Consider the following 25865-nt stretch of genomic DNA (forward strand, 5'->3'; position numbering starts at 1 on the left):
CCCCCCGGCAGGGGTCCTGGGGCAATTGCCCTTTTGCCCTCTTATAAGTCTGGCACTATAAGGAACCCGAACAGTCAGGAAAAGATGGTTGTAATAGATTTGCCCACAACAACCCAGAACGGAAGGAAAAATATAATAACTTTTCAACACAGTGAAATTAATGATGATGTTGAGCTCCTCTTTGAAAATGAGAGAAACTGATCAACTAGAGAATATCACACAAAACTAAAAAGGATGTGTCCTAGAAATAGGTCGTAAATGAATAAAGCAATGTGGACAAATGGAATTTCAGTGAAGAAATAGAGAACGAAGCGACCATTGAAAATTCCAAGAAATTGTATTGTAGAGTGTTTAAGATATGAAGCCCATGAATGTAAAATACTCTACCCATATGCCTGTTTTGGTAATTGAAGACACACAAGGGTAATGGTAGAGAGCTGATGAGATCTATTACAATTTATTATTACAAAATTACATTATAAATACACTGAACGTATGTCCAGGTTTAGGTACAAATTGGTTTAAATGTTTTGCGACTAGAGAGATGTAATAAGATACTACACTCAAGCTTCACATAATGAAAGCTGCACAAGATGATGGTAAGGGTAGCACCAGTGGTGCATCAGCAGGGACACTGGGAAAACATCCCAGTAACTTGTGAATAACTAACAGGGACACTAATAGTATAATATACATCATGGAAGGATGCCAGTGGTTGGCTTTTTGTTTAAAGGATCCAGTCGTGCAGCTAACATAATCAGTACAAAATATTTGCATAACAGTCGATCATTAGAATGGTTTTCTTTCTTAAAGAAATGTCTATTTGCACAGACTACTGAGAGTTAGTGCTCCTGTGTTGGGTGGTAATGAGTGGTCTGCAGGAAAGTGACAGTTGGCTAACACAAAATTTACTTGATCAAATTGTATCGAGTTGTGGCCTTCATTACTGTATCTAGCACCCAAATTTATTAAGAGGGTAACACACACATGTTGGATGAAACTTCAAACCTAATTTCAAAATTATAGTCAAGAAGAAATAGATGTATAAAGGCTGGGTATTTTCTTCCGCCATATAACAGTAGGTCACTTACACCGTAAATTGAGAATTACTCAGAAGGAGCCTCGGTGCCTTCACTTCCAATGCCGAAGTTGTCATTGAGGGTGTATAAGGACGATGCTTGAGAACAGTCTACGTTGATGGCGTGGTCACACACGAGGTACTCCTGCAGAGAAGTACACGCTGGACTATGATACAAATAAGGAAATTGTTCATAAAAAGTGATAGGCTCTGAGGTAACAGGTGTGGTATGGCAAGCTAGACAATGGAGTCGCGAGTGTGGCAGGTTATAGCTAGGGATTACCTTACAAAACTGTCATTAACGTTGCCGGTAATATGAAGTTAGAGAGCAAGAGTATAAGTGTTGGTAGGTTGCACACCACGGATGGATTTAAAGACAAATTAATGATATGGAGGAAAGAGAAAAGAAGCTTGCTGCAGACCAAGACCACAGGTACAGAAAAGAAATACACATCATGTTGCAGGAAACAGGACAGAGGACAGGGGTATAGGTAATAAGGCCAGTAGGCTAAAGGATTTAAGAATGAGATGATTACACTGTAAGAGCTGGGCACAAACTTTACGGCTTGAGAGCAGATTGCAGGGTATGGAAGGCAGCTACAAGCCAAAGGGACTAAATATAAAATTGGAAGCAGTTTACCAGACAACTACGTATTGGAGAATTCCTACGGGTGTAATATGTTTAGGAACAAGAATTTTGCATATTATGTAAAACACACGTTTGACAAAAAAAGACGTATGTACATCCATCAAATACAGTATAGTCAACACACTTAGCTGTAGCAATAAGCATACCTGGTTGAAGAGTGTCTGGTTGGGGCAGAGGAAGGACCACTTGAGGTTGTTCAGACAAACATGGAATGCCTGGCAGTTGGCCTCGACGTCGGCGTAGTATCCGTATGGTCGGTCCAGGCAAGAGAATGATGTTTGAGGCACCTCTTCCAGAAGAGGCAACACCTCTTGCCCGCTCACTGAGGCCACTGCCACCAGCAGCAGCCACACTGACGGTCAAGGTACAATGCTAAGGCACATGGAGGATGGAAGATGAGGCACATGGAGGATGGAAGATGAGGCACATGGTGGATGGAAGATGAGGCACATGGTGGATGGAAGATGATTCATATGGGGGATGGAAGAGGAGGCACATGGAGCATGGAAGATGAGGCACATGGAGGATGGAAGAGGAGGCACATGAAGGATGGAAGATGAGGCACATGGAGGATGGAAGATGAGGCACATGGGGCATGGAAGATGAGGCACATGGTGGATGGAAAATGAGGCACATGGAGCGTGGAAGATGAGGCACATGAAGGACGGAAGATGAGGCACAGGGAGCATGGAAGATGAGGCACATGGAGCATGGAAGATGAGGCACATGGAGGATGGAAGATGAGGCACATGGGGCATGGAAGATGAGGCACATGGAGGATGGAAGAGGAGGCACATGGAGGATGGAAGATGAGGCACATGGAGCATGGAAGATGAGGCACAGGGAGCATGGAAGATGAGGCACATGGAGGATGGAAGATGAGGCACATGGAGGATGGAAGATGAGGCACATGGAAGATGAAAGATGAGGCACATGGAGCATGGAAGGTGAGACACATGGAGGATGGAAGATGAGGCACAGGGAGCATGGAAGATGAGGCACATGGAGGATGGAAGATGAGGCACATGGGAGATGGAAGATGAGGCACATGGAGCATGGAAGATGAGGCACATAGAGGATGGACGATGAGGCACATGGAGGATGGAAGATGAGGCACGTGGAGCATGGAAGATGAGGCACATGGAGGATGGAAGATGAGGCACATGGAGCATGGAAGATGAGGCACATGGATGATGGAAGATGAGGCACATGGAAGATTAGGCACATGGAGGGTGGAAGAGGAGGCAAATGGAGGATGGAAGATGAGGCACATGGAGGATGGAAGAGGAGGCACATGGAGCATGGAAGATGAGGCACATGGAGCATGGAAGATGAGGCACATGGAGCATGGAAGATGAGGCACATGGAGGATGGAAGATGAGGCACATGGAAGAAGGAAGATGAGGCACATGGAGCATGGAAGATGAGGCACATGGAGCATGGAAGATGAGGCACATGGAGGATGGAAGATGAGGCACAGGGAGCATGGAAGATGAGGCACATGGAGGATGGAAGATGAGGCACATGGAAGATGGAAGATGAGGCACATGGAGCATGGAAGATGAGGCACATAGAGGATGGAAGATGAGGCACATGGAGGATGGAAGATGAGGCACGTGGAGCATGGAAGATGAGGCACATGGAGCATGGAAGATGAGGCACATGGAGGATGGAAGATGAGGCACATGGATGATGGAAGATGAGGCACATGGAGGATGGAAGATGAGGCAAATGGAGGATGAAAGATGAGGCACATGGAGGGTGGATGATAAGGCACATGGAGGATGGAAGAGGAGGGACGTGGAGGATGGAAGATGAGAGACATGGAGGATGGAAGATGAGGCAATTGGAGGATGGAAGATGAGGCACATGGAGGATGGAAGATGAGGCAAATGGAGGATGAAAAATGAGGCACATGGAGGATGGAAGATGAGGCACATGGAGAGTGGATGATAAGGCACATGGAAGATGGAAGATGAGGCACATGGAGGTTGGAAGATGAGGCACATGGAGGGTGGAAGGTGAAGGACATGGAGGATGGAAGATAAGGCACATGGAGGATGGAAGACGAGGCACATGGAGGATGGAAGAGGAGGCACATGGAGGATGGATGTTGAGGCACATGGAGGATGGAAGATGAGGCACATGGAGGATGGAAGATGAGGCACATGGAGGATGGAAGATGAGGCACATGGAGGGTGGAAGGTGAAGGACATGGAGGATGGAAGATGAGGCACATGGAGGATGGAAGATGAGGCACATGGAGGATGGAAGATGAGGAACATGGAGCATGGAAGATGAGGCACATGGAGGATGGAAGATGAGGCACATGGAGCATGGAAGAGGAGGCACATGGAGGATGGAAGAGGAGGCACATGGAGGATGGATGTTGAGGCACATGGAGGATGGAAGATGAGGCACATGGAGGATGGAAGAGGAGGCACATATAGGATGGAAGATGAGGCACATGGAGGATGGAAGAGGAGGCACATAGAGGATGGAAGAAGAGGCACATGGAGGATGGAAGGTGAAGGACATGGAGGATGGAAGATGAGGCACATGGAGGATGGAAGATGAGGCACATGGAGGATGAAATATGAGGCACATAAGGGAGGAAGATGAGGTACATGGAGGGAGGAGAAACTGCAAACAAGTATGATAACAATAACAATAATGATTATGATATCGATAGTACCAGTCAGAGTAATGATAATTGTGTCAAATCAACGATAATTGCAGTCAATATGATAATGATTACAATAATAATAATTCTTTTGTTTTCGAGATAGCACAAGAACCAACGAAGAAAAGGCGTCATTCGTTCATATCCATTCACCACTTGTCCTGTGTGATGCACTAATACCACAGCCCCCACTCCACTACCGGACCCCGTAGACCTCTTCGTTTTTTCCACCGACTACGTCATATGCCTCGGATCAGCCCATTGACAGCACGTCGTATTCTGCTTACCATATCGCACCAGTTCACTTAATCCCTTGCTGACCATTCACCATCTTGTACGTTCAGGACTCTACCATTCAACATCTGTATCACTTCGTCCTTCCATCTGCAATTCGGTCTCTCCCTTCTCCGCGTCCCCTCCACTTCTAACATAAGTATCATCTTTCTCAACTTCTCACTCGTTCTTTCCATGTGGGCAAAACAATGTAGCACACACTCTTCAGCTTTCTCAACCAAACTCTTCTTATTACCATACCTCTCTCTAACCCTGTAATTTCTTTCTCGACCAACCCTCTTCATACCATAGACCGTTCTCGGACATTTCATTGTCAACACATTTACTCCCTTCCGTACATTTTCTTTTATAGTCCATGTCTCACTCCCATACAGCACTGTCAGGATTTACTATACTTTCAAACTTACTCATCTTTACTCTCTTACACATAACCTTTCTTTCCACACATTCCTGAATGCTATGTGGACCTTTGCCCCCTCACCCACCCGAAATGACTTACCTCAGCTCCCACGGATCCATTCAGTGATGTGTCCATTCCCAGACATCTAAAATACTTCCTTTTCTATAAGTTTTCGCCATCCAAACTCACATCCGACAACTCAACCTTTTTTATTTTACTACTCAACTAAATAAGCTTGCTTTTATTCACATTTACTCTCAACTTTGTACTTTCACACGCCTCCAAAATCCAGACACCAACCTTTACATTTTCCCACTCGACTCTGCTACCAGCGCCGTGTTATCAGCAAATTACTGAATCACCCCCCCCCCCCCCCAACCAATATCTAGAACCCTTGCATTTACCTCCCTCACCACCCTATCTATAAACAGATTAAAACAAAACAAAGAAGGTAACATCACACACCCCGGTTACAGACCCACCTTCACCTGGAACCACTTACCCTCTCCACAGCCTACACGCACGTATGCCTTTCTCTCTTGTTAAAGACTCCTCTGATTCTAATAGTGTTTCTCCCTCTATGTATTTTAAACACCCTTCACAAACGGTCTCGATCAACCCTATCATATGTTTTCACCAGATCCATAAATGCCACATACAAATTCTTTTGTTTCTCACACATTCTTGAAAACAAAGACTTGATCCATTCATCCTCCACAACTTCAGAAACAGCATTTTACCTCGTCAGTCTGATGCGTTTTGCATACCACTACCCTTTCAATTACCACTCTTCCGTACGACTAACGAGTTACAATCGGTAAATTTATACCTCAGCTTTGTTCCCCTTGCCTTAAAGATTGGCATCATAAATACATTCCGCTAATCTTCAGGCACTTCAGCACGATCCGTACATACACTGAAAATCCTAGCTAACCAGTCGACAACACACACAGTAACCTCCTTTCCTAAGAAATTCAACTGCATTACCATTAGCTCCAATCGCTTAGTCATATTTCATCTAACAAACGGCTCTTAACACCCACCTCTCTTCACTAAACCACTTTGTTATGAATCTCATTTCGCATAATTCCCCGACTTAAATGTTTAACCTTACATCTGTTACTTTGTTATCAAACACATTCACCAGTAATGATGCAAAATCTGGTGCCAACATAAATGCCAGCACTTGTGCAGACACTGATGTCAACATAAGCGTTCCTGGGAGGACAGAGTTAGTCATAAGATAACAGTTATTGATGAGTATAAAGCGTAAGAGTTATCACTCATGGACATTAAGGTTGTTTTACCACTTACCTTATAAAATACTATGAAAAACCTAAAACTGTGGCCAAAACAAAGCAAAAAAAATATATGTCGATGGGCAAGACCACTGTTTCTCTGCTCTTTGATACCCAGTACAACTTTGTCAATCAACTGGTTAGGGAAGAGATCCGCTTACAAAATGAGACAAGAAAACTGAAATAAAGGGAATAACTCGAGAAAAAGTTGAAAAGAATCACTTGTCATTAATTCTAACAATTTGGTATAAATCAGAAGAACAATGAATTTAGCTCATATATTCGTAGGAGAAAAAAGGAAACAAATACAAGTTCTTTCGAAATGAATGATAATGATAATACCACTTAGCAAAATATAAGGTCAGGAGCAGGCACCACGACATTACAAGTTACGGTCAATGTGTTCCTATCATTGCATCTCTACTCCCTGTATCCTTCTGTACAAAGTCATTTGCTCTGCACTCATCTCTCCTCTGCAATCCCTAAGGTGTCTGTTCATCACCAGGTACCGCCTGTAGTAACTTATTATCGTCGGTGAAATTGCCCGGTCTTAGATTTGTGGGTGGATGGTGTTGGGAGTACGGCTGGGCCTCACCTGTTCATACCTACCTAGAAGGAGCCGCATTCTTGTCGTCTGCTGGACGGAGACCAGTAGATTATGGCGATTTGCTGTCTCCTGTAAGATACATTGATACAGAACCATATCTTCTAAAGAAAACAACATTTAAAATCTTAATTATATAACCTCAGTAACCCATTTTCGGGTCGTCTGTAGCATCGAGTCTGGGTTCCAATTACATGCAAGCAACTGATGCAACCTTATGAAGCGAGCAGTTTCTTGGCGAGACTGTACCCCCTTTCGTCAGATGACGATGATAGCCTCGCTTATGGTGATTTCTCAAATGCGGCATGACCATATGTTGGCCGAGTCCAATGACACAATATAACACATACACACAATATATATTCTTTCTTTCTTTCAAACTATTCGCCATTTCCCGCATTAGCAAGGTAGCGTTAAGAACAGAGGACTGGGCCTCTGAGGGAATATCCTCACCTGGCCCCCTTCTCTGTTCCTGCTTTTGGAAAATTAAAAAAAAAACAAGAGGGGAGGATTTCCAGTCCCCCCCGCTCCCTCCCCTTTTAGTCGCCTTCTACGACACGCAGGGAATACGTGGGAAGTATTCTTTCTCCCCTATCCCCAGGGATGACAATATATATATATATATATATATATATATATATATATATATATATATATATATATATATATATATATATATTATTTTATTTATTTATACTTTGTCGCTGTCTCTCGCGTTAGCGAGGTAGCGCAAAGAAACAGACGAAAAAATGGCCCAACCCACCCACAAACACATGTATATACATACACGTCCACACACGCACATATACATACCTATACATCTCAACGTATACATATATATACACACACACAGACATATACATATGTACACATGTACATAATTCATACTGTCTGCCCTTATTCATTCCGTCGCCACCCCGCCACACATGAAATGACAACCCCCTCCCCCCGCATGTGCGCGAGGTAGCGCTGGGAAAAGACAACAAAGGCCACATTCGTTCACACTCAGTCTCTAGCTGTCATGTATAATGCACCGAAACCACAGCTCCCTTTCCACATCCAGGCCCCACAAAATTTTCCATGGTTTATTCCAGACGCTTCACATGCCCTGATTCACTCCATTGACAGCACGTCGACCCCGGTATACCACATCGTTCCAATTCACACTATTCCAATTCACACACATTTTTCAACGCTCCCAGAACTTTTCGCCCCCTCCCCCACCCTATGAATCACTTCCGCTTCCATGGTTCCATCTGCTGCTAAATCCACTTCCAGATATCTAAAACACTTCACTTCCTCCAGTTTTCTCCATTCAAACTTACCTCCCAGTTGACTTGTCCCTCAACCCTACTGTACCTAATAACCTTGCTCTTATTCACATTTACTCTCAGCTTTCTTCTGTCACATACTTTACCAAACTCAGTCACCAGCTTCTGCAGTTTCTCATCCGAATCAGCCACCAGCGATGTATCACCAGCGAACAACAACTGACTCACTTCCCAAGCTCTCTCATCTACAACAGACTGCATACTTGCCCCTCTTTCCAAAACTCTTGCATTCACCTCCCTAACAACCCCATCCATAAACAAATTAAACAACCATGGAGACATCACACACCCCTGCCGCAAACCTACATTCACTGAGAACCAATCTCTTTCCTCTCTTCCTACACGTACACATGCCTTACATCCTCGATAAAAACTTTTCACTGCTTCTAACAACTTCCATCCCACACCATATATTCTTAATACCTTCCACAGAGCATCTCTATCTACTCTATCATATGCCTTCTCCAGATCCATAAATGCTACATACAAATCCATTTGCTTTTCTAAGTATTTCTCACATACATTCTTCAAAGCAAACACATGATCCACACATCCTCTACCACTTCTGAAACCACACTGCTCTTCCCCAATCTTATGCTCTGTACATGCCTTCACCCTGTGTTATTCTTTCTCAAAACAAGGCCAGACTGTCGATTAGCAGTCTTTTTACTGTTTTGTTTTGGCCTTAGAATTATTACCTTAGTTTTGATAATACAGAATAATTCATGAATAGCTTAGGCTGAGAGCTATAGTCTTCGACATTTCAAAGCGTAAACGTTTGGTGAATGGTGGTGATGTAAGAGTTGTGTGGTCTCCTAGGAATTCATTTCTCTCATATTGACTCTTTTCGGTCTCTTGCACAAGACACATCCAGGACACCTTCGGGACCAATATACCTTTAGACATACTCATATTTACCCTAAGGGATGGTGATCTTTGTCTCCACATACTCCAGTACACCAGGGACTTTGACTTCTAGCCCACACTTGACTTATTACAGCTCCAGTGGTTCCATTTGCTGCCATAGCCATTCCCAGTTACTTAAAGCACTACATTTCCTTCAGGTTCTCTCCATTCAGACTCGCTCTCAATCCCCCTGTCTCTCCCCCCCCCTCCCTGCAACACTTCATTACTTTAAGTTAATCATGATGACTCGACTTTCACACGCACTCATACTTAGACACCAGCTTCTGTATTCTCTCCCTCAAGCTTGCCTCGTGAGCCTTATCTGTAAGCAGCAAATGGCTTATCTCCCAGCCCCCTACCCAACTCCAGCATGCTATAGATCCGCCCCTCTCTGTAAGACCCTCGCATGTACCTCCTTCACCACCTCATCCATAAACATATTAAACAGCTATGGTGACGCCATACACCCTTGACGCAAACTTACTTCATCTGGAACAAGGTACCCTAAGTACTCATCCAGTCCGATTCACTTTACCTCCCCTTAAAACTACGCACAGCATCTGGCAGCTTTTCTCCAGCATCGTATATTTGTAGCACCTTCCACAAGACATCTTTGTCAAACCTATCATACGCTTTCTCCTGATCCATAAATGCTACATGGAAATCCTTCTCTTTTCCAGGTATTTCTCATGCATTTTCCAAAGCAGACGCCTGATCCACACATCCTCCACTACTTGTGAAGCTAATCACATAGCTCCTTCCCAATCTGATGCTCTGTGCATTCTACCACCCACTCGTCCACCACTCTCTCATACAGCTTTTCCAAATATATTCAACATACTTATACTTCTGTAGTTTAAATTGATATTCATTTCCCTTGCCACAGTATAATAGCGCGATAGTGCAGGCACTCCTTTTGTCTTCAGGGAACCTCACCTTGGGCCATACAGACATGATATCCCTGACCAATCAATAAGTAACACCATCACCTCCCTTCGTGAGCAACTCAATTGCAGTTCCATCCACTCATGCTGCTGCAACACACTTCATCTTATGCGGGCATTTCAACACCAACTTCCTCTCATCAAACCATTCATCATGACTCTCCCTATCAGCATACCAATTCGTCCACAACCCCCATCATCCAACACGTTCAACAGTCCTTCAAAATATCCTCTTCCACCCTTTCTTTGCCTGTTACCACTTTCCCTTCTGCTTTTCGCACTAACTCATTCGTTCTTTCGTTATCCTCACACTATTAACCTCCTTCCAACATTTTTTGTATTCTTCCTGAAGTTTGCTGCTGCTCTCTCACCCCATCTTTCATCTGCCCTCTTCTTACAATTTCTGCATTTTCTCGTGACTTGCCACTTTTTTATCGTAGACTTCCCAGTATCCGCTCTCCTTCCTTACAAATAATATCCATATACCTCTTTCTCTTTTTCAAGCAAATTAACCTTGTTCTGCCACTTTTTACACTTTCTCATATGCCTACATCCCTCCTACCGCATACCACGCACTTCACCCGTAAATGTAAGCGCTGCTTCCCTAAAGATCTTCCACTCCTCTCTCATTATCCTCTATCTTGTGCCACTCTTCACTCTATTTTTGTATTCTGCTCACAAACCTCTTTTCCAAGCTCCCTCACTGTCACCACTTTTTTCCCACCCATGTCATTTCTTCTTTTCTTAAAGTCACTTTAATCTTTCACACTCGCCATCACCAAGAGGTGATCAGACATCCCAACGTTTACCCCTCTCGACGCATTCACATCCAACAACCTCTTGCACGCCTGGCAGCTGCAATATTCCACCAATGGCCGGATCTGAGGTGGGTCCCTGGCACTGCAATAACGTGAGGTGGGTCACGACCCTGATTTAACGTGAGGTGGATTCCTGCCCTTATCTTAAGTGAGGTTGATTCCGGCCTTAATCTAACGTGGGGTGGATTCTGCCCGTGATCTAAGCTGTTAAAACATTATCACTTAAGCCCAAGAAGGACTGCTAACCTGACCAATTTTGTACAACAGATAACTGTCTGAAATTATTGCCGTGTTTGCCACAGGTAATGGATAGCCAGCAACACTTAGATGATTAGAATGAAGACTCCCTAATCTACAGATGGTCGTGACAACATAATTCCTTCGTTGGTCACACTCTCGAATATCATTTCTCCTGCCCTCCACGTTCACATGCGTAAAACTTCACGTTGATTTCTCTTACCTTGAAAATAGGAAGAATTATGAATACCCACGACAGAAAGTCTCCGCCTTAGAATCAGTAATGGTTCTCATCATGCGCTTCCCGCTAGTCTTATAGCTTTTCGTCACACATGACGTCACTCGCGTCCGCCAATCACCGTGCGAGCGTCAGGTCTTGTGGTTAAGTAAAGCCACTATTGTGAAGATGCCAGATATTCTGTTATACTACTAACATTGTCCATTGTCTTGTGGTTAAGTAAAGCCACTATTGTGAAGATGCCAGATATTCGGTTATAATACTAACATTGTCCTATCGCTAGCCATTCTTCCCTACACTGCCAACCTTTATCCTGTGGTCTAGATCAATCGCAGCAGTATGATAGATCGTTACTGTAATAGTCAATAGTTGCAGGGTTAAGGATTACCTCGATAATTCTTACCTTTTTCTTGTGGGTAACGTGAGCTACTCTCTCTCTCTCTCTCTCTCTCTCTCTCTCTCTCTCTCTCTCTCTCTCTCTCTCTCTCTCTCTCTCTCTCTCTCTCTCTCTCTCTCTCTCTCTCTCTCTCTCTCTCTCTTCTGAGTATGTAGTTGGCCTTATGTGTGTGTGTGTGTGTGTGTGTGTGTGTGTGTGTGTGTGTGTGTTGTCACATTAGCCAGAGTAACTTTGTCCATCATGCAGATGCTCAGCAGGCCGCCATGGGCCTCCCTCTACAATCTAGAAACACATGGCCATCCATGGTGGGCACTTCCACTGTCCCAGATTGTGAGCACTGCCACTATGTCCCGGATGGTGAGCATTGCGTCTGTGTCCCGGATGGTGAGCACTATGCGATGCCCCAGTTGGTGAGCATTGCCACTACGGGCCAGTTGGTTAGCACTGCTACTGTGTCCAGGGTGGTGAGCACCGCCACATGTCCAGGATGGCGAGCACTGCCACAATGTCCTAGATGGTGAGCACCGCCACTGTGTATCGGATGGTGAACACTACCACTATGCCACTAATAATGAGCACTGCCACCATGCCCCTGCTAATGAACACAGCCACTGGGCCCTGCCTGGTGAACACTGCCCTTATGACCCGTCTGGTGAGAGTGCCACTATATTTTGGCTATTAAGAGTGCTACTGCGACCAGGCTGGTGAACACTGCCACTACACCTCGACTAGTGAGAGTGCCACTATATCCCGGGTGGTGGGAGTACCACTATATCCCGGGTGGTGGGAGTACCACTATATCCCGGGTGGTGGGAGTACCACTATATCCCGGGTGGTGGGAGTACCACTATATCCCGGGTGGTGGGAGTGCCACTATATCCCGGGTGGTGGGAGTGCCACTATATCCCGGGTGGTGGGAGTGCCACTATATCCCGGGTTGTGGGAGTGCCACTATATCCCGGGTGGTGGGAGTACCACTATATCCCGGGTGGTGGGAGTACCACTATATCCCGGGTGGTGGGAGTGCCACTATATCCCGGGTGGTGGGAGTGCCACTATATCCCGGGTTGTGGGAGTGCCACTATATCCCGGGTTGTGGGAGTGCCACTATATCCCGGGTGGTGGGAGTACCACTATATCCCGGGTGGTGGGAGTACCACTATATCCCGGGTGGTGGGAGTGCCACTATATCCCGGGTGGTGGGAGTGCCACTATATCCCGGGTTGTGGGAGTGCCACTATATCCCGGGTTGTGGGAGTGCCACTATATCCCGGGTGGTGGGAGTACCACTATATCCCGGGTTGTGGGAGTGCCACTATATCCCGGGTGGTGGGAGTACCACTATATCCCGGGTGGTGGGAGTACCACTATATCCCGGGTGGTGGGAGTGCCACTATATCCCGGGTGGTGGGAGTACCACTATATCCCGGGTGGTGGGAGTGCCACTATATCCCGGGTGGTGGGAGTGCCACTATATCCCGGGTGGTGGGAGTGCCACTATATCCCGGGTGGTGGGAGTACCACTATATCCCGGGTGGTGGGAGTGCCACTATATCCCGGGTGGTGGGAGTGCCACTATATCCCGGGTGGTGGGAGTACCACTATATCCCGGGTGGTGGGAGTGCCACTATATCCCGGGTGGTGGGAGTACTACTATATCCCGGTTGGTGATTTTTTCTTTTTTCACGCAGAAGGTTCCTGTCCCTGACAAAAGTCCACATCAAGGCCGGGGCTTCCTTGAAATAAAGAGGATTGTGAAATAGAAAAAGAAAAGACAGGGAAAAGTGTTTACAAGGTGTGCCAGATGATAGTTACTGGGAAAGACATGAGAAGGTAAAGAGTTCCAACGCTTCGAGGTGTAGGGTAAGAAACAGTTATCAAAACGGCCCACCCTTGAGTTGCCAACGGCCATACAATAATCATGTGATGCAGTAACTTGCCAAGTATTGCGTGGTCTAGCACACAAGCAGCCACTTCTCGGAAGCAAAAACCAAGGTAATACTTATGGAAGAGGGAAAGTGAACCAACATTGCGGCGTAAGGCAAGAGGATCAAGTTTGCAAGTTAGCCTGGGACACTTTATGAATCGGACCACTTACGACTTAACTCTGTCAAGTAAGGATGCAGAGCTTGGAACCATCCCAGATGTGAGAGCAGTACTCCATGCAAGGACGGATATTCCTTTGTATAAACGGAGCAACTGCTCAAAAGAAAAGAAATTTCGACTCCTACTAAGGACTCCCAGTTTCTTGGAGGCAGACTTAATTATTTTCGTCAAGTAGGCTTTCCAAAAAAGAGTGGATATTACACGAGTATGTTCACTGAGTCAAGAGGTGGAGTTACAGTACCGTTAAAAGAAAAAAGATTGTCAGGAGTTTTCGATAGAGAGATAGGTGGAAACTGGGTCTTGGAGGCATTAGACTTTACCAGATTTCATCTGCCCCTCTGAGATATTCTGTCCAAGGCTTGAATTTATTGAGGAAGTTATGTCGAGACGAGATGCAGATCGGATGAGAAGGAGGAGCAGAATCGAATGACGTTAGCGTATGAGTGCATTTGGTTATGTGTAGGGGAGAGGACAGAACCTTGAGTGACACCACTGTCGATGGAGAAGGGGTTGGAGTTGGGTAGTGGGTGGGAAGGTTGATTCATCAACAACCAATGAGAAAGATAGGCCGGAGAGGAAGCTAGATGTGAGGGAGCAAAGTGAGGGAGGGAAGCCAGAGGAGGGAGCTTAGAGACGAGACTCTGATACCAAACTCTATCAAAAGACATTAGTAAGATAAGAAAGAACATCACTAGTGGATCTTTTCTCGCATAAGCCGTGCTGATAATCAGATAGAAGACTATGAGATTCAAGATGTGTGAAGATATGGGAGTTGAGGAGGGATTCAAAGACTTTGAAAGATAAATATCAAAGCAACAGGACGATAGGTAGAGGGGTTAGAATAGTCACCTTTCTTAAGGATGGGGTTTACCAACGCATGCTTCCAAGAAGTGGGAAGAGTTCTAGTTTTTAAGCAGAGTTGGGACAGAGGAGCAAGCACAAGTGCAAGCTCGGAGGCTCACACACGGGGTTAGATGACACCAGGACCATAAGCCTTGCTTGTGTTCAGAGAGAAAAGTGCTTTTAGGACAGTCCGAAAAGAGATTACGGGGGGGGGGGGGGGCCTAGGATTAGTAAGAGGAGGCATCAGGGGGTAAAGCAATGTTAGGGTCATCCAGGGTATAATTGCAGGAGAAACGGAAACCAAAGAAGATTGCTTTGTCTACAGGAGAGACAGCTATTGTGCCGTCAGAACGGAAAAGTAAAGGAAAGGTCGATCGGCAGAATTATTAGCGATGCCCTTAGTTAGAGACCAGATAGACCTATCGGTGAACCACAAGTTATCGCTCTTTCTTTGAGTAAAGTAACACTTTGCCTCACGGATAAGGTACTTGCAATTATTACGGGCAGTGAGAAATGCTGAAAGAGAGTCAGGATGAAGTTTTTTCCAAGCCCGTTATGCCTGATCCCTTGCTTGAATGGCCACAGAACAGGAACCACGGGTTGGAAGAAGAGGTCATCTTGGAGGATGTTCCACTATGACCCGGCTTGTCACCACCGCCCCTATGACCCGGCTTGTGACCACCGCCACTATGACCCGGCTTGTGACCGCCGCCACTATGACCCGGCTTGTGACCACCGTCACTATGACCCGGCTTGTGACCACCAACCCGGCTTGTGACCACTGGCACTATGATCCGGCTTGTGACCACCGCCACTGTGACCCGGCTTGTGATCACCGCCACTGTGATCCGGCTTGTGACAAGGGCACTATGATCCGGCTTGTGACCACCGCCACTGTGACCCGGCTTGTGATCACCGCCACTGTGATCCGGCTTGTGACAAGGGCACTATGATCCGGCTTGTGACCACCGCCACTGTGACCCGGCTTGTGATCACCGCCACTATGACCCGGCTTGTGACCACTGGCACTATGATCCGGCTTGTGACCACCGCCACTGTGACCCGGCTTGTGATCACCGCCACTGTGATCCGGCTTGTGACAAGGGCACTATGATCCGGCTTGTGACCACCGCCACTGTGACCCGGCTTGTGATCACCGCCACTATGACCCGGCTTGTGACCACCGCCACTATGACCCGGCTTGTGACCACCAACCCGGCTTGTGACCACCGACTCGGCTTGTGACCACCGACTCGGCTTGTGACCACCGCCACTATGACCCGGCTTATGACCACCGCCACTATGACCCGGCTTGTGACCACCGCCACTATGACACGGCGTGTGACAAGGGCACTATGATCCGGCTTGTGACCACCGCCACTATGACCCGGCTTATGACCACATCCACTATGATCCGGCTTGTGACCACCGACCCGGCTTGTGACCACCGACACTATGACCCGGCTTGTGACCACTGGCACTATGACCCGGCTTGTGACCACCGCCACTATGACCCGGCTTATGACCACCGCCACTATGACCCGGCTTGTGACCACCGCCACTATGACCCGGCTTATGACCACCGCCACTATGACCCGGCTTGTGACCACCGACACTATGACCCGGCTTGTGACCACTGGCACTATGATCCGGCTTGTGACCACCGACACTATGACCCGGCTTGTGACCACTGGCACTATGACCCGGCTTGTGACCACCGACACTGTGACCCGGCTTGTGACCACCGCCACTATGATCCGGCTTGTGACCACCGACCCGGCTTGTGACCACCACCACTATGACCCGGCTTGTGACCACCCCCACTATGATCCGGCTTGTGACCACCGACCCGGCTTGTGACCACCCCCACTATGATCCGGCTTGTGACCACTGGCACTATGATCCGGCTTGTGACCACCGCCACTGTGACCCGGCTTGTGACCACTGGCACTATGATCCGGCCTGTGACCACCCCCACTATGATCCGGCTTGTGACCACCGCCACTATGACCCGGCTTGTGACCACCCTCACTATGATCCGGCTTGTGACCACCCCACTATGATCCGGCTTGTGACCACCGCCACTATGACCCGGCTTGTGACCACCGCCACTATGATCCGGCTTGTGACCACCGCCACTGTGACCCGGCTTGTGATCACCAACCCGGCTTGTGACCACGACCCGGCTTGTGATCACCAACCCGGCTTGTGACCACCGACCCGGCTTGTGATCACCAACCCGGCTTGTGGTCACCGCCACTATAACCCGGCTTGTGACCACCGCCACTATGACCCGGCTTGTGACCACCGCCACTATGACCCGGCTTGTGACCACTGGCACTATGACCCGGCTTGTGACCACCGTCACTATGACCCGGCTTGTGACCACTGGCACTATGACCCGGCTTATGACCACCGCCACTATGACCCGGCTTGTGACCACCGCCACTATGACCCGGCTTGTGACCACCAACCCGGCTTGTGACCACCGACTCGGCTTGTGACCACCGCCACTATGACCCGGCTTGTGACCACCGCCACTATGACCCGGCTGGTGACCACTGAGACTATGTCCCGGCTGGTGACCATGAGGTGGTGCTCGGGTGTACAAGGTAGGTTAACCAGCCCAGCTCGTATAACCTCACCACCACCGTTCCCTCCACCACTCTTATTAACCCAGCTGCTGCTGCTGCTGCTGCTGTGTTGTTGTCACCACCGTCTTCCATGAGGCTGCTACTGCTGTTCCTGTTTTTGTTGCTGCTGCTGATGCTGTTGTCAACACCGCCTTCTATGCTGCTGCTGTGCTGCTCCTGTTGTTGTTTTTGTTGTTGTTGCAGTCATCATAACTTTCAATGCTGCTGCTGCTGCTGCTGTTGCTCCTGTTGTTGTTGTGGTTGTTGTTGTTGTTATTGTTGATATTGTCACTACCAACGTCAATGTTGCTAATGCTCCTCTTGTTCTTGTTGTCACCACCATACACGCTGCTGCTGCTGCCCCTGTTCTCTGCTAGATATACACGATGTTTCTGCTAGATATACAGGATGCTTCTACTAGATATACACGAAGTTTCTATTTGATATACACGATGTTTCTACTAGATATACAGGATGTTTCTACTTGATATACACGGTTTCTGCTAGATATACAAGATGTTTCTACTTGATATACACGGTTTCTGCTAGATATACAAGATGTTTCTTCTTGATATACACGGTTTCTGCTAGATATATAAGATGTTTCTTCTTGATATACACGGTTTCTGCTAGATATACAAGATGTTTCTACTTGATATACACGGTTTCTGCTAGATATATAGGATGTTTCTAATAGATATACACGATGTTTCTACTTCATACACACGATATTTCTACTAGATATACAGGATGTTTCTGCTAGATATACTGGATGTTTCTGCTAGATATACAGGATGTTTCTACTAGATATACAGGTTGTGTTTGCTAGATATACGGGATGTTTCTACTAGATATAAAGAACGTTTCAACTAGATAAACAAGATATTTCCCCTAGAGATAAAGGATGTTTTTGCTAGATATACAGGATGTTTCTACTAAATATACAGAATGTTTCAACTAGATATACAGGATGTTTCTACTAGATATACAGGATGTTTCTACTAGATATACAAGGTGTGTTTGCTAGATATACAGGATGTTTCTACTAGATATACAGGACGTTCTACTAGATATACAAGATGTTTCTACCAGATATAAAGGATGTTTTTGCTAGATACACAAAATGTTTCTGCTAGATATACACGATGTTTCTGCTAGATATACAGGATGCTTCTGCTAAATATACAGGATGTTTCCGCTAGAAATACAGGATGTTTCTGGTTGATAACCCAGAAGTTTCTGCTAGATATACAGGGTGCGTCTGCTAGATATACAGGATGTTTCTACTAGATATCCAGGATGTTTCTGGTTGATATCCCAGATATTTTTGCTAGATATACGAAATGTTTCTGCTAGATATACAGGACGTTTCTGCCAGATGCACAGGATGTGTCTGCCAGATATCCAGGATGTTTCTTCTAGATATACAATATGTTTTTGCTAGATATACAGGATGTGTCTACTAGATATACAGGATGTGTTTGCTAGATATGCAAGAATTTTCTACCAGATATAAAAGATGTTGATACTAGATATACAGAATGTTTCTGCTAAATATAAGAGATGTTTTTGCTATATATACAGGATGTTTTGTTCGGTATACAGAATGTTTCTACTTGAAATGCAGGATGTTTTTGCTGGAAATACAAGATGTTTCTGGAAGATATACAGGATGCTTTTGCTAGATATACAGAATGTTTCTACTAGATATACAGGATGTTTCCGCTAGATATATGGGATGTTTTTGGTAGTTGTACAGGATGTTTCTTCTAGATATACAGGATGTTATTACTGGATATACAGGATGTTTCTGCTAGATGTACAGGATGTTTTTGCTCGATAGCCCTGATGTTTCTGCTTGGTATACAAGATGTTTCTGCTTGATAGCCCTGATGTTTTTGCTGGATATACAGGATGTTTTTCCTAGATATACATAATGTTTCAGCTTGATATACAGGATGTTTTTTGTATACATAAAAGACGGATCATCAATACCAGGCGGGGAGATATCGTACGTTAATGCGCTTTAAGCTTTGTCCTTTGATAACCAGAGGCGGAGGAGGGGGAGGTGATGTGCCTTGTTCCACCTGCATGGCCTATCCGGCCGCCTAGCAAACTAGCATCATAGTAGGTCTAGTACCAACTTCAGCTGGAAGGCGGCGCTTTTAGACTGGCATTACAGGTACTTCCGACGGTCACTTTTTTCTTTGGTGCAACTGTGCATGAGGACTGGCAAGAGGGCCAATTCCTTGCCTGTAACAATGGTCTGGTGTGGTCAGCAGTGTCAGCGTTGGAGTAGCTCACTTACCCCTGCCCGTGGTCAAGGACATGTTCACGAACCTCCAACTTTCACTGCAAGATGATCCTCCAGCAGCAGATGATGTTGCTCACCTCAGTTCATCCTCTTTAGGTTTCTCTGTTTTGCTTCTGAACGGTAATTGTTTGCTTTTTGTACAAATTTTTGTCACTTTATACTACCTTATATTCATTTAGTCATCGGTGACCTTTTTATCCGTTATGATATTGTTAGTATTTTCTAAAGTGGGATTAGTTACTTTGTATTGTTTATCTAATTCTTTACTATGCCTGTCAAGTCTTCCCAAGATAAGACATTTCCGTCTGTATTTCATTGTATCAAAACCTCAAGACTGTTTCAGTAGGATTTTCAACGTTATTTGCTCAACCTTATTTTGCAACCGTTAACACTCTTCACTTACTTTTCTAGATTCATAATTTCATACAAACCTTGGATCTTTATTCATCATCTATATTATCTTATGATACGACTGACTTCAAGATGATTACTACAAGTCTTGGGTTCAGCAAGTATTGATAACAACCACGTTGAACCGCTGCTCTGCTGTGGCTGGATGTGCTCTTTCATACCTGAGACTCGGGCCCACGTTCCAAGTCGGGCCAGAAATTTTGTTCCAGGTCTTCAACCTTGAAACTTAAGTTTAAACCCTCCAAAGGCATTTATCCAGGGATTCAGCCCTGAAACTTAGGTTTTGACTTTTTGGAGAGTTAGATCCAGGCACTGGAGGCCTGAAAGTTGTCTTTCAGACCATATAGGGACTTGGATCTAGCTACACGGGACCGAAACTTAGGCCTGTGCCATCGATCTAATAATTCAGGCCTTGAAATTTGGTTATAGTCCTTATACAGACATAGATCCAAACATTCGAGTCCTGGAACTTGGGTGTCGATTTTCCAAAAACTTGAAATAAACTTTCCAAGGCTTTGGAGTATGGATCTAGGCCCCACAAAGGAATTGGATTCTGGCATTCCAGAAACATGGCTCTAGATACTGAGGCCATACAGTTTATATCCAGACATTCCAAAGACATCGTTCCAGGTACTCTGACCGTAGAACTTGAAGCTAGGCCTTCCAGAAATTTGGTTCCTGGTCCTCAGGCCCTATTACTTCATCAAGGTCTTCCACTATCTTAGGCCTAGGTACTCAAGCCCTTGAAGTGGTTCCACTATTTCTGGTGATTTAAATCCATGCAGCTGAAGACCTGAGACTTAGATACGAGCCTTCTAGAGATTTGGGTCCAAGTGATCAAGCCCAGGACATTTGGGCTAGGTACTCAGTTCCTGACAGTTGGAGCCAGCTAATCAGGCTTTGGAATTTGTACCTAAAATGTATGAGAACTTTAATAACGTAATCAGGCCCACGGACTTGGCTTCAGTTCTTCTGAAGACTTTAGTTCAGGTGTTCAGGCCCAGAAACAGTGGCCCAGGTGATTAAGTCGTGGATGTTGGATCCGAGTCCTCCAGCGACTTAGGTTCATTGCTACAGTTAATTGTAAGGCAATGTGGGACAAGAGGAATGTGTTGTGACAAATAACTTTGGCTATGTTACTTCGTGACTTGAGCGTTGCACATCATTTTGTTTAAGTCTTGTTTGTATCCTTCCCATCCACAAGGAGATTTCGTCTAGTATAATATTCTTGTTTCATTTATCGTATTATATGAATATGATAATGATCTCCGTGCCAGTGAGCAGTCTTACAGCATTATCAATCAGATACTAAACTTGCACGAGTATGCCATAATATTATAGAATGGAATGAGAAGAAGGGCAAAGATGAAAGAAAAAAAAATAATATTTGAATTGGATTGACCTGAATATTCATGAATACTAAGAGAACAATTGTTAATCTGATTATAATGATTATGATATGTTGGATGTCATACAGCAGGACGTCTGCAATGTTTAGAACTTTGGTTTGATGCAGCATTATCGTGCAGCTTCCAGTGATCTATTACTGAGTAATGAACTTGAAACGGGAGGCGAAGGCTGGCCAGGTAAACCAAGAGACTCAGGTAAACTCATCACTTGAGATACAGTTAAGGTTTAGTTGATTTATTTCATGAAAAGCTTTAGAAGGTGACTCATTTTACAGTAATGTGATAGTATTTAATGTAAGGTCCAACACTTCAGTATCATGGATGAGTGTGTTAATGTTCTTGTCCCAATTCCCGGTAATACTGTCAGACATGAGAAAGGAAGACACAAAGAGAATAATGATATTTTGACGCACATTTTTCAATATATTTTTCTGTTGTTTATGTATTAAGTTTTCATTTGTGCATTTTGAAGAGCGTTCATCCTTGTTCTATCCTTAACGTATGTGTGTTTCTGGAGTTTTTCAGTTGTGGGGCCCATCCCATCTCTTAACGTCTCTTAAGATCTGGTAATTTTCATAATGTTTCCGTGATTACTACTTTATCAGTTACTTTATTTCATTTCTAGTAATTCTTTATTATAAATCTATTTCCTCGCGTCTTTTCTGATTTCTCTTTCTTGGTTAAGATTATCCCATTAGTTGACTGGTTCTTTATCTCCAAATACATTTCCAAAGCAGCATTACCAAACAGAGTAATTCAAACAATAATCCTGATTTCCCTTGTGTTCTTCATCCTTCCACTTCGGGATAAGCCAGTCCATGACTGCTAACTATATTTTGCCTTTAAAATGACTCTATTTCAGGTACAATATTTTATTAACCTCGTTTGGATTTCTCCAACTAGAGCGTCTGCCTCTTGAAACTGAGCGACCTAAGTGGGCCTGCGTATTCTGAGTTACTTCCATAACCCTTTATTCATGTTGTAAAGCATTTGTGACCACGACGGTTTTTATAATGAGGTTTTCCCGTGACTTTATGAACTTTTAAGTCCTTCACAGCGAGATTCCTGTAATTGTTTCCGTGGAAGAGGAGCCAGCTTTGCCTCATTCAATTATGCCTCATCTTTATGGTTTTGCATCTGACTGGGTTGTATTTCATGAACCATGTTCATGAGCAATGATGGAGTGTTAGTCTTTTCATAGGTTGCCACAGCCGTAAACTGTCCGCATTACTCTTGTGTTTTAGGCCTTACGTACGAATATATTCGTGCACGATTCACAGCCTTCAAGCAATCAGTCAACACAGGAATTGTATCAGCCACAAGGGTGGTCCCCTTGGAACGCCACTGGTTACTTTTTCCACCTGGAAATGGCGTATATAACATGAGACCTCAACTAACTCCTGTTGACGTAACTCTACATCCAGCAAAACGAATCCCTTTATACCCGCCTGGATTTCTTTTTCTTCGTTTCTGAGAAGTGTGAAATACCTTTTCTCTGTCCTAGATATACAGCCTACTGGTACAGTAAGCCTTAGGACCCTATTTCTAGAAACCTGTTTACTATCAGCATTTAGGATTTCATTACATCGTTACTCCTTTCACCCACTATTCAGATGCTATGAAATAACTTCTTTACGTATTTTCTAACAAGTCCCTAACCTAAATTCATGTTATGGCTTATGTTTGCTCTATCTTTGTAACTTTCGAAGAACTGTTTACAGTCGCCATCGTCAAACTAGTTAAGGAACTTGAAATATGTGATTGAGTCACCCAGTATTCATCTCTCCTCCACGATAGGCAGGTCTATAGTCTCCAACATCTCAATGTAAGTTACCTGTCTAGATTCTGGTGCCAGCTATGTGGACCTCCACTGCATCTTTTTTATCATTTCTTTATGCTTCTTTATGGAGAGTGACCAAAATTATAAGGCCTGTTCTTGTTTTTAGGCCAGCTTACACCCCGAACAGTGATGATTTTCTTATCCGTATGCTTAAAGGCAATTTTAATTTTTGACGGCAAACAGTCTGTCTCCTCAGTCCTTATGAGGTGAAGCTCTGGCAGCAGGTTCAGTACAGTATCGACTCCCAAGTCCCCTTTCAACATATTTCTTCAAATCATTTCCTGACACCTGATATTAGTTTCGAGTCCTGTCACCGTGTTCCATTATTACTTTGCATTTACTTGGACTGTATTTCATATGCCATGTACCAAAGCAGCTACGGAGCTGTTCACACCTCCTCTTGTAAGTTGATTCAGTCCTCATCTTTCTTCATTTCCGTCATAAATTTCATTTGCAAACATATCCATGTATAAGTAGTCATTCTGGCAAGTGACTGACGTAGATCACGAAGAGCAGTGGTGCCAGCCTTGTAGCACACCACAGGGAACTCCAATTCGAGGGAGCTCCTTTGACAGTCTTCGCGTTCCCTTCCACTAAGCTGATTTTCAATCCATGGAAGGAATCTATCACTGTGAAATACTTCTGAACTTCTCGTTCATCTCCTCACACATCGTTCACTGCAACTCTTCCTCTGAATTCCTTAATCTGATCAGCTGTTCTTTAACTGATAATTTACTTGTGATAAACTGACAGAAAAGTTTTGGATTGCTTCCTTACCCGTCCATGATAATGTTTCCAAATTTCTTTTTTTCTTCTTCTTATGTTGTTGTGCTCGTTCTTTGCTGTCTTATATATAACATGCTGGTTGTCTTATATATAACATGCTGTGCTGCCTATAACCCAAAGCTCTTTTGCCTATAAACATCTTTTACTGAACCCTACCGGTTTCTTTGAAGACGAATGGGGATCTTGTCCCCAGTCCTTTACTCTGAGAAGCTTCAACGATCATATATAGTCCTTGAATCAGGTTTCTTATCTTATCATTTCATCTATTCTCATCAACCATACGATCGAACATAAATATCACATGATCACTTTTTTTCCGTGTGATTTATCACATCTGATATTTCCATTTACTATGTTACTATGTGTAAAGATAAGATGTCATGATGATGATGCATCAGCTCCATTGATTCTAGTGTGTTCAGTCATTTGCTTATGCAGGAGATTTTCTTCCCAGGTTCTTCATCTCCATAGAAACTTTTTTTAGTCACTTTCTCTATTATAACTTAAATCCCCAGCTACTGTGCAGTATGTTTGTCTTCTTGTATCGAGAGACAAGGTATAGGGTTCTGCCATATATATTTTGACCTTTACTTTAAGCTGTAGAGATGTTATACTTCACTTCTGGTGCCAACACTGCTGATGTAAATCCCACCAGCTTGTGGTGCCAGCACTGCTGACGGATGTAATCCCACCAGCTTTTGATGCCAGTGTAAAGCTAAACACGCTGATTTACAGAATTATGAGCAGTGAACACAACACCAGCTTCAGTCGTACGAATTTCATAGGAAGGGAAAGTGTCCACCGGTGAATAATGACATCATAGTTACAATTATGTTGAAGGAGAATTCCCGTGGCTGAAGTTCAAATTGCCAGAAGTTTAATGTTATGTGAGCCTGGAACACAGGAAACATTTCACTGCCGAATTAAGAACTGTATGATAGAGAGTAGCAACATGACAAGAGAAGGAGAGAGATATTTGGAAAGGTTATAAGTGGAGAGGTAATGAGAGCGAAAGCTTTTGATTCCACTCTGGCTATGAGAAAGGTGCAGCAGTATTGGGATGAATAAGATCCTATGATTATGGAAAAGCTGCTTGCTAGGAACCTAACTGCTTCGCCTATTAAAGATCCTGATCTAATGGGAAGTAGGTTCTGCAATGTCCAGAATATAGGGTTTCATGGATAGAGAATACGATATCGTTATGTCCAACATATTCATTTTGTTGCGGGGTTAAACTGTAGTATTTCATTGTGAGAAGTGAATGAGATGTAGAAATATATGAAGGTAAAAATTGCGTTTTTGCACGTATGAATGTATGGTTACCGCTTCCAGATTTTGAGATGCTTCACGGACCAGAATTGAAAGAGATATTTTTAGTGCGATAAAAAGAACGGTGTGGCTGTGTGGATCAGTGGTTTGCTGTGAAGAATGTGTGTGAGAAATATTTAGAAAACAGATGAATTTGTATGTGGCATTTATGGATCTGGAGAAGGCATATGATAGGGTTGATAGAGATGCTTTGTGGAAGGTATTAAGAGTATATGGTAAGCTGCTAGAAGCAGTGAGAAGTTTTTCTCAAGGGCGTAAGGCATGTATACGAGTACGAACAGAGAAGAGTGGATGGTGTACAGTGAAGGTTCGTCTAC

At 44.5% G+C, this 25865-nt stretch overlaps 1 protein-coding gene across 19 annotated transcripts in view; it reads right to left on the reverse strand.

The window, feature by feature from the left end:
• Positions 1–441: 441 nt before the first annotated feature.
• The window catches only part of LOC139747051 (uncharacterized), a 1040326-nt gene continuing 1014902 nt past the window's right edge, over positions 442–25865 (reverse strand). For 18 of the 19 annotated variants that reach the window (XM_071658815.1, XM_071658818.1, XM_071658817.1 and 15 more), the window contains 3 exons: positions 7012–7078; positions 1874–2079; positions 442–1223 (listed from right to left, as the gene is read on the reverse strand). In XM_071658815.1, coding sequence (XP_071514916.1) covers positions 1107–1223; positions 1874–2079; positions 7012–7078 — 390 coding nt within the window. In that variant the 3' untranslated portion in view covers positions 442–1106. Of the gene's footprint in view, positions 1224–1873; positions 2080–6997; positions 7079–25865 lie in introns of those variants that run through there. The other variant, XM_071658807.1, reaches the window with a different exon arrangement.

Source organism: Panulirus ornatus, chromosome 67 (assembly GCF_036320965.1).
Source record: "Panulirus ornatus isolate Po-2019 chromosome 67, ASM3632096v1, whole genome shotgun sequence".
Lineage (NCBI taxonomy): Eukaryota > Metazoa > Arthropoda > Malacostraca > Decapoda > Palinuridae > Panulirus > Panulirus ornatus.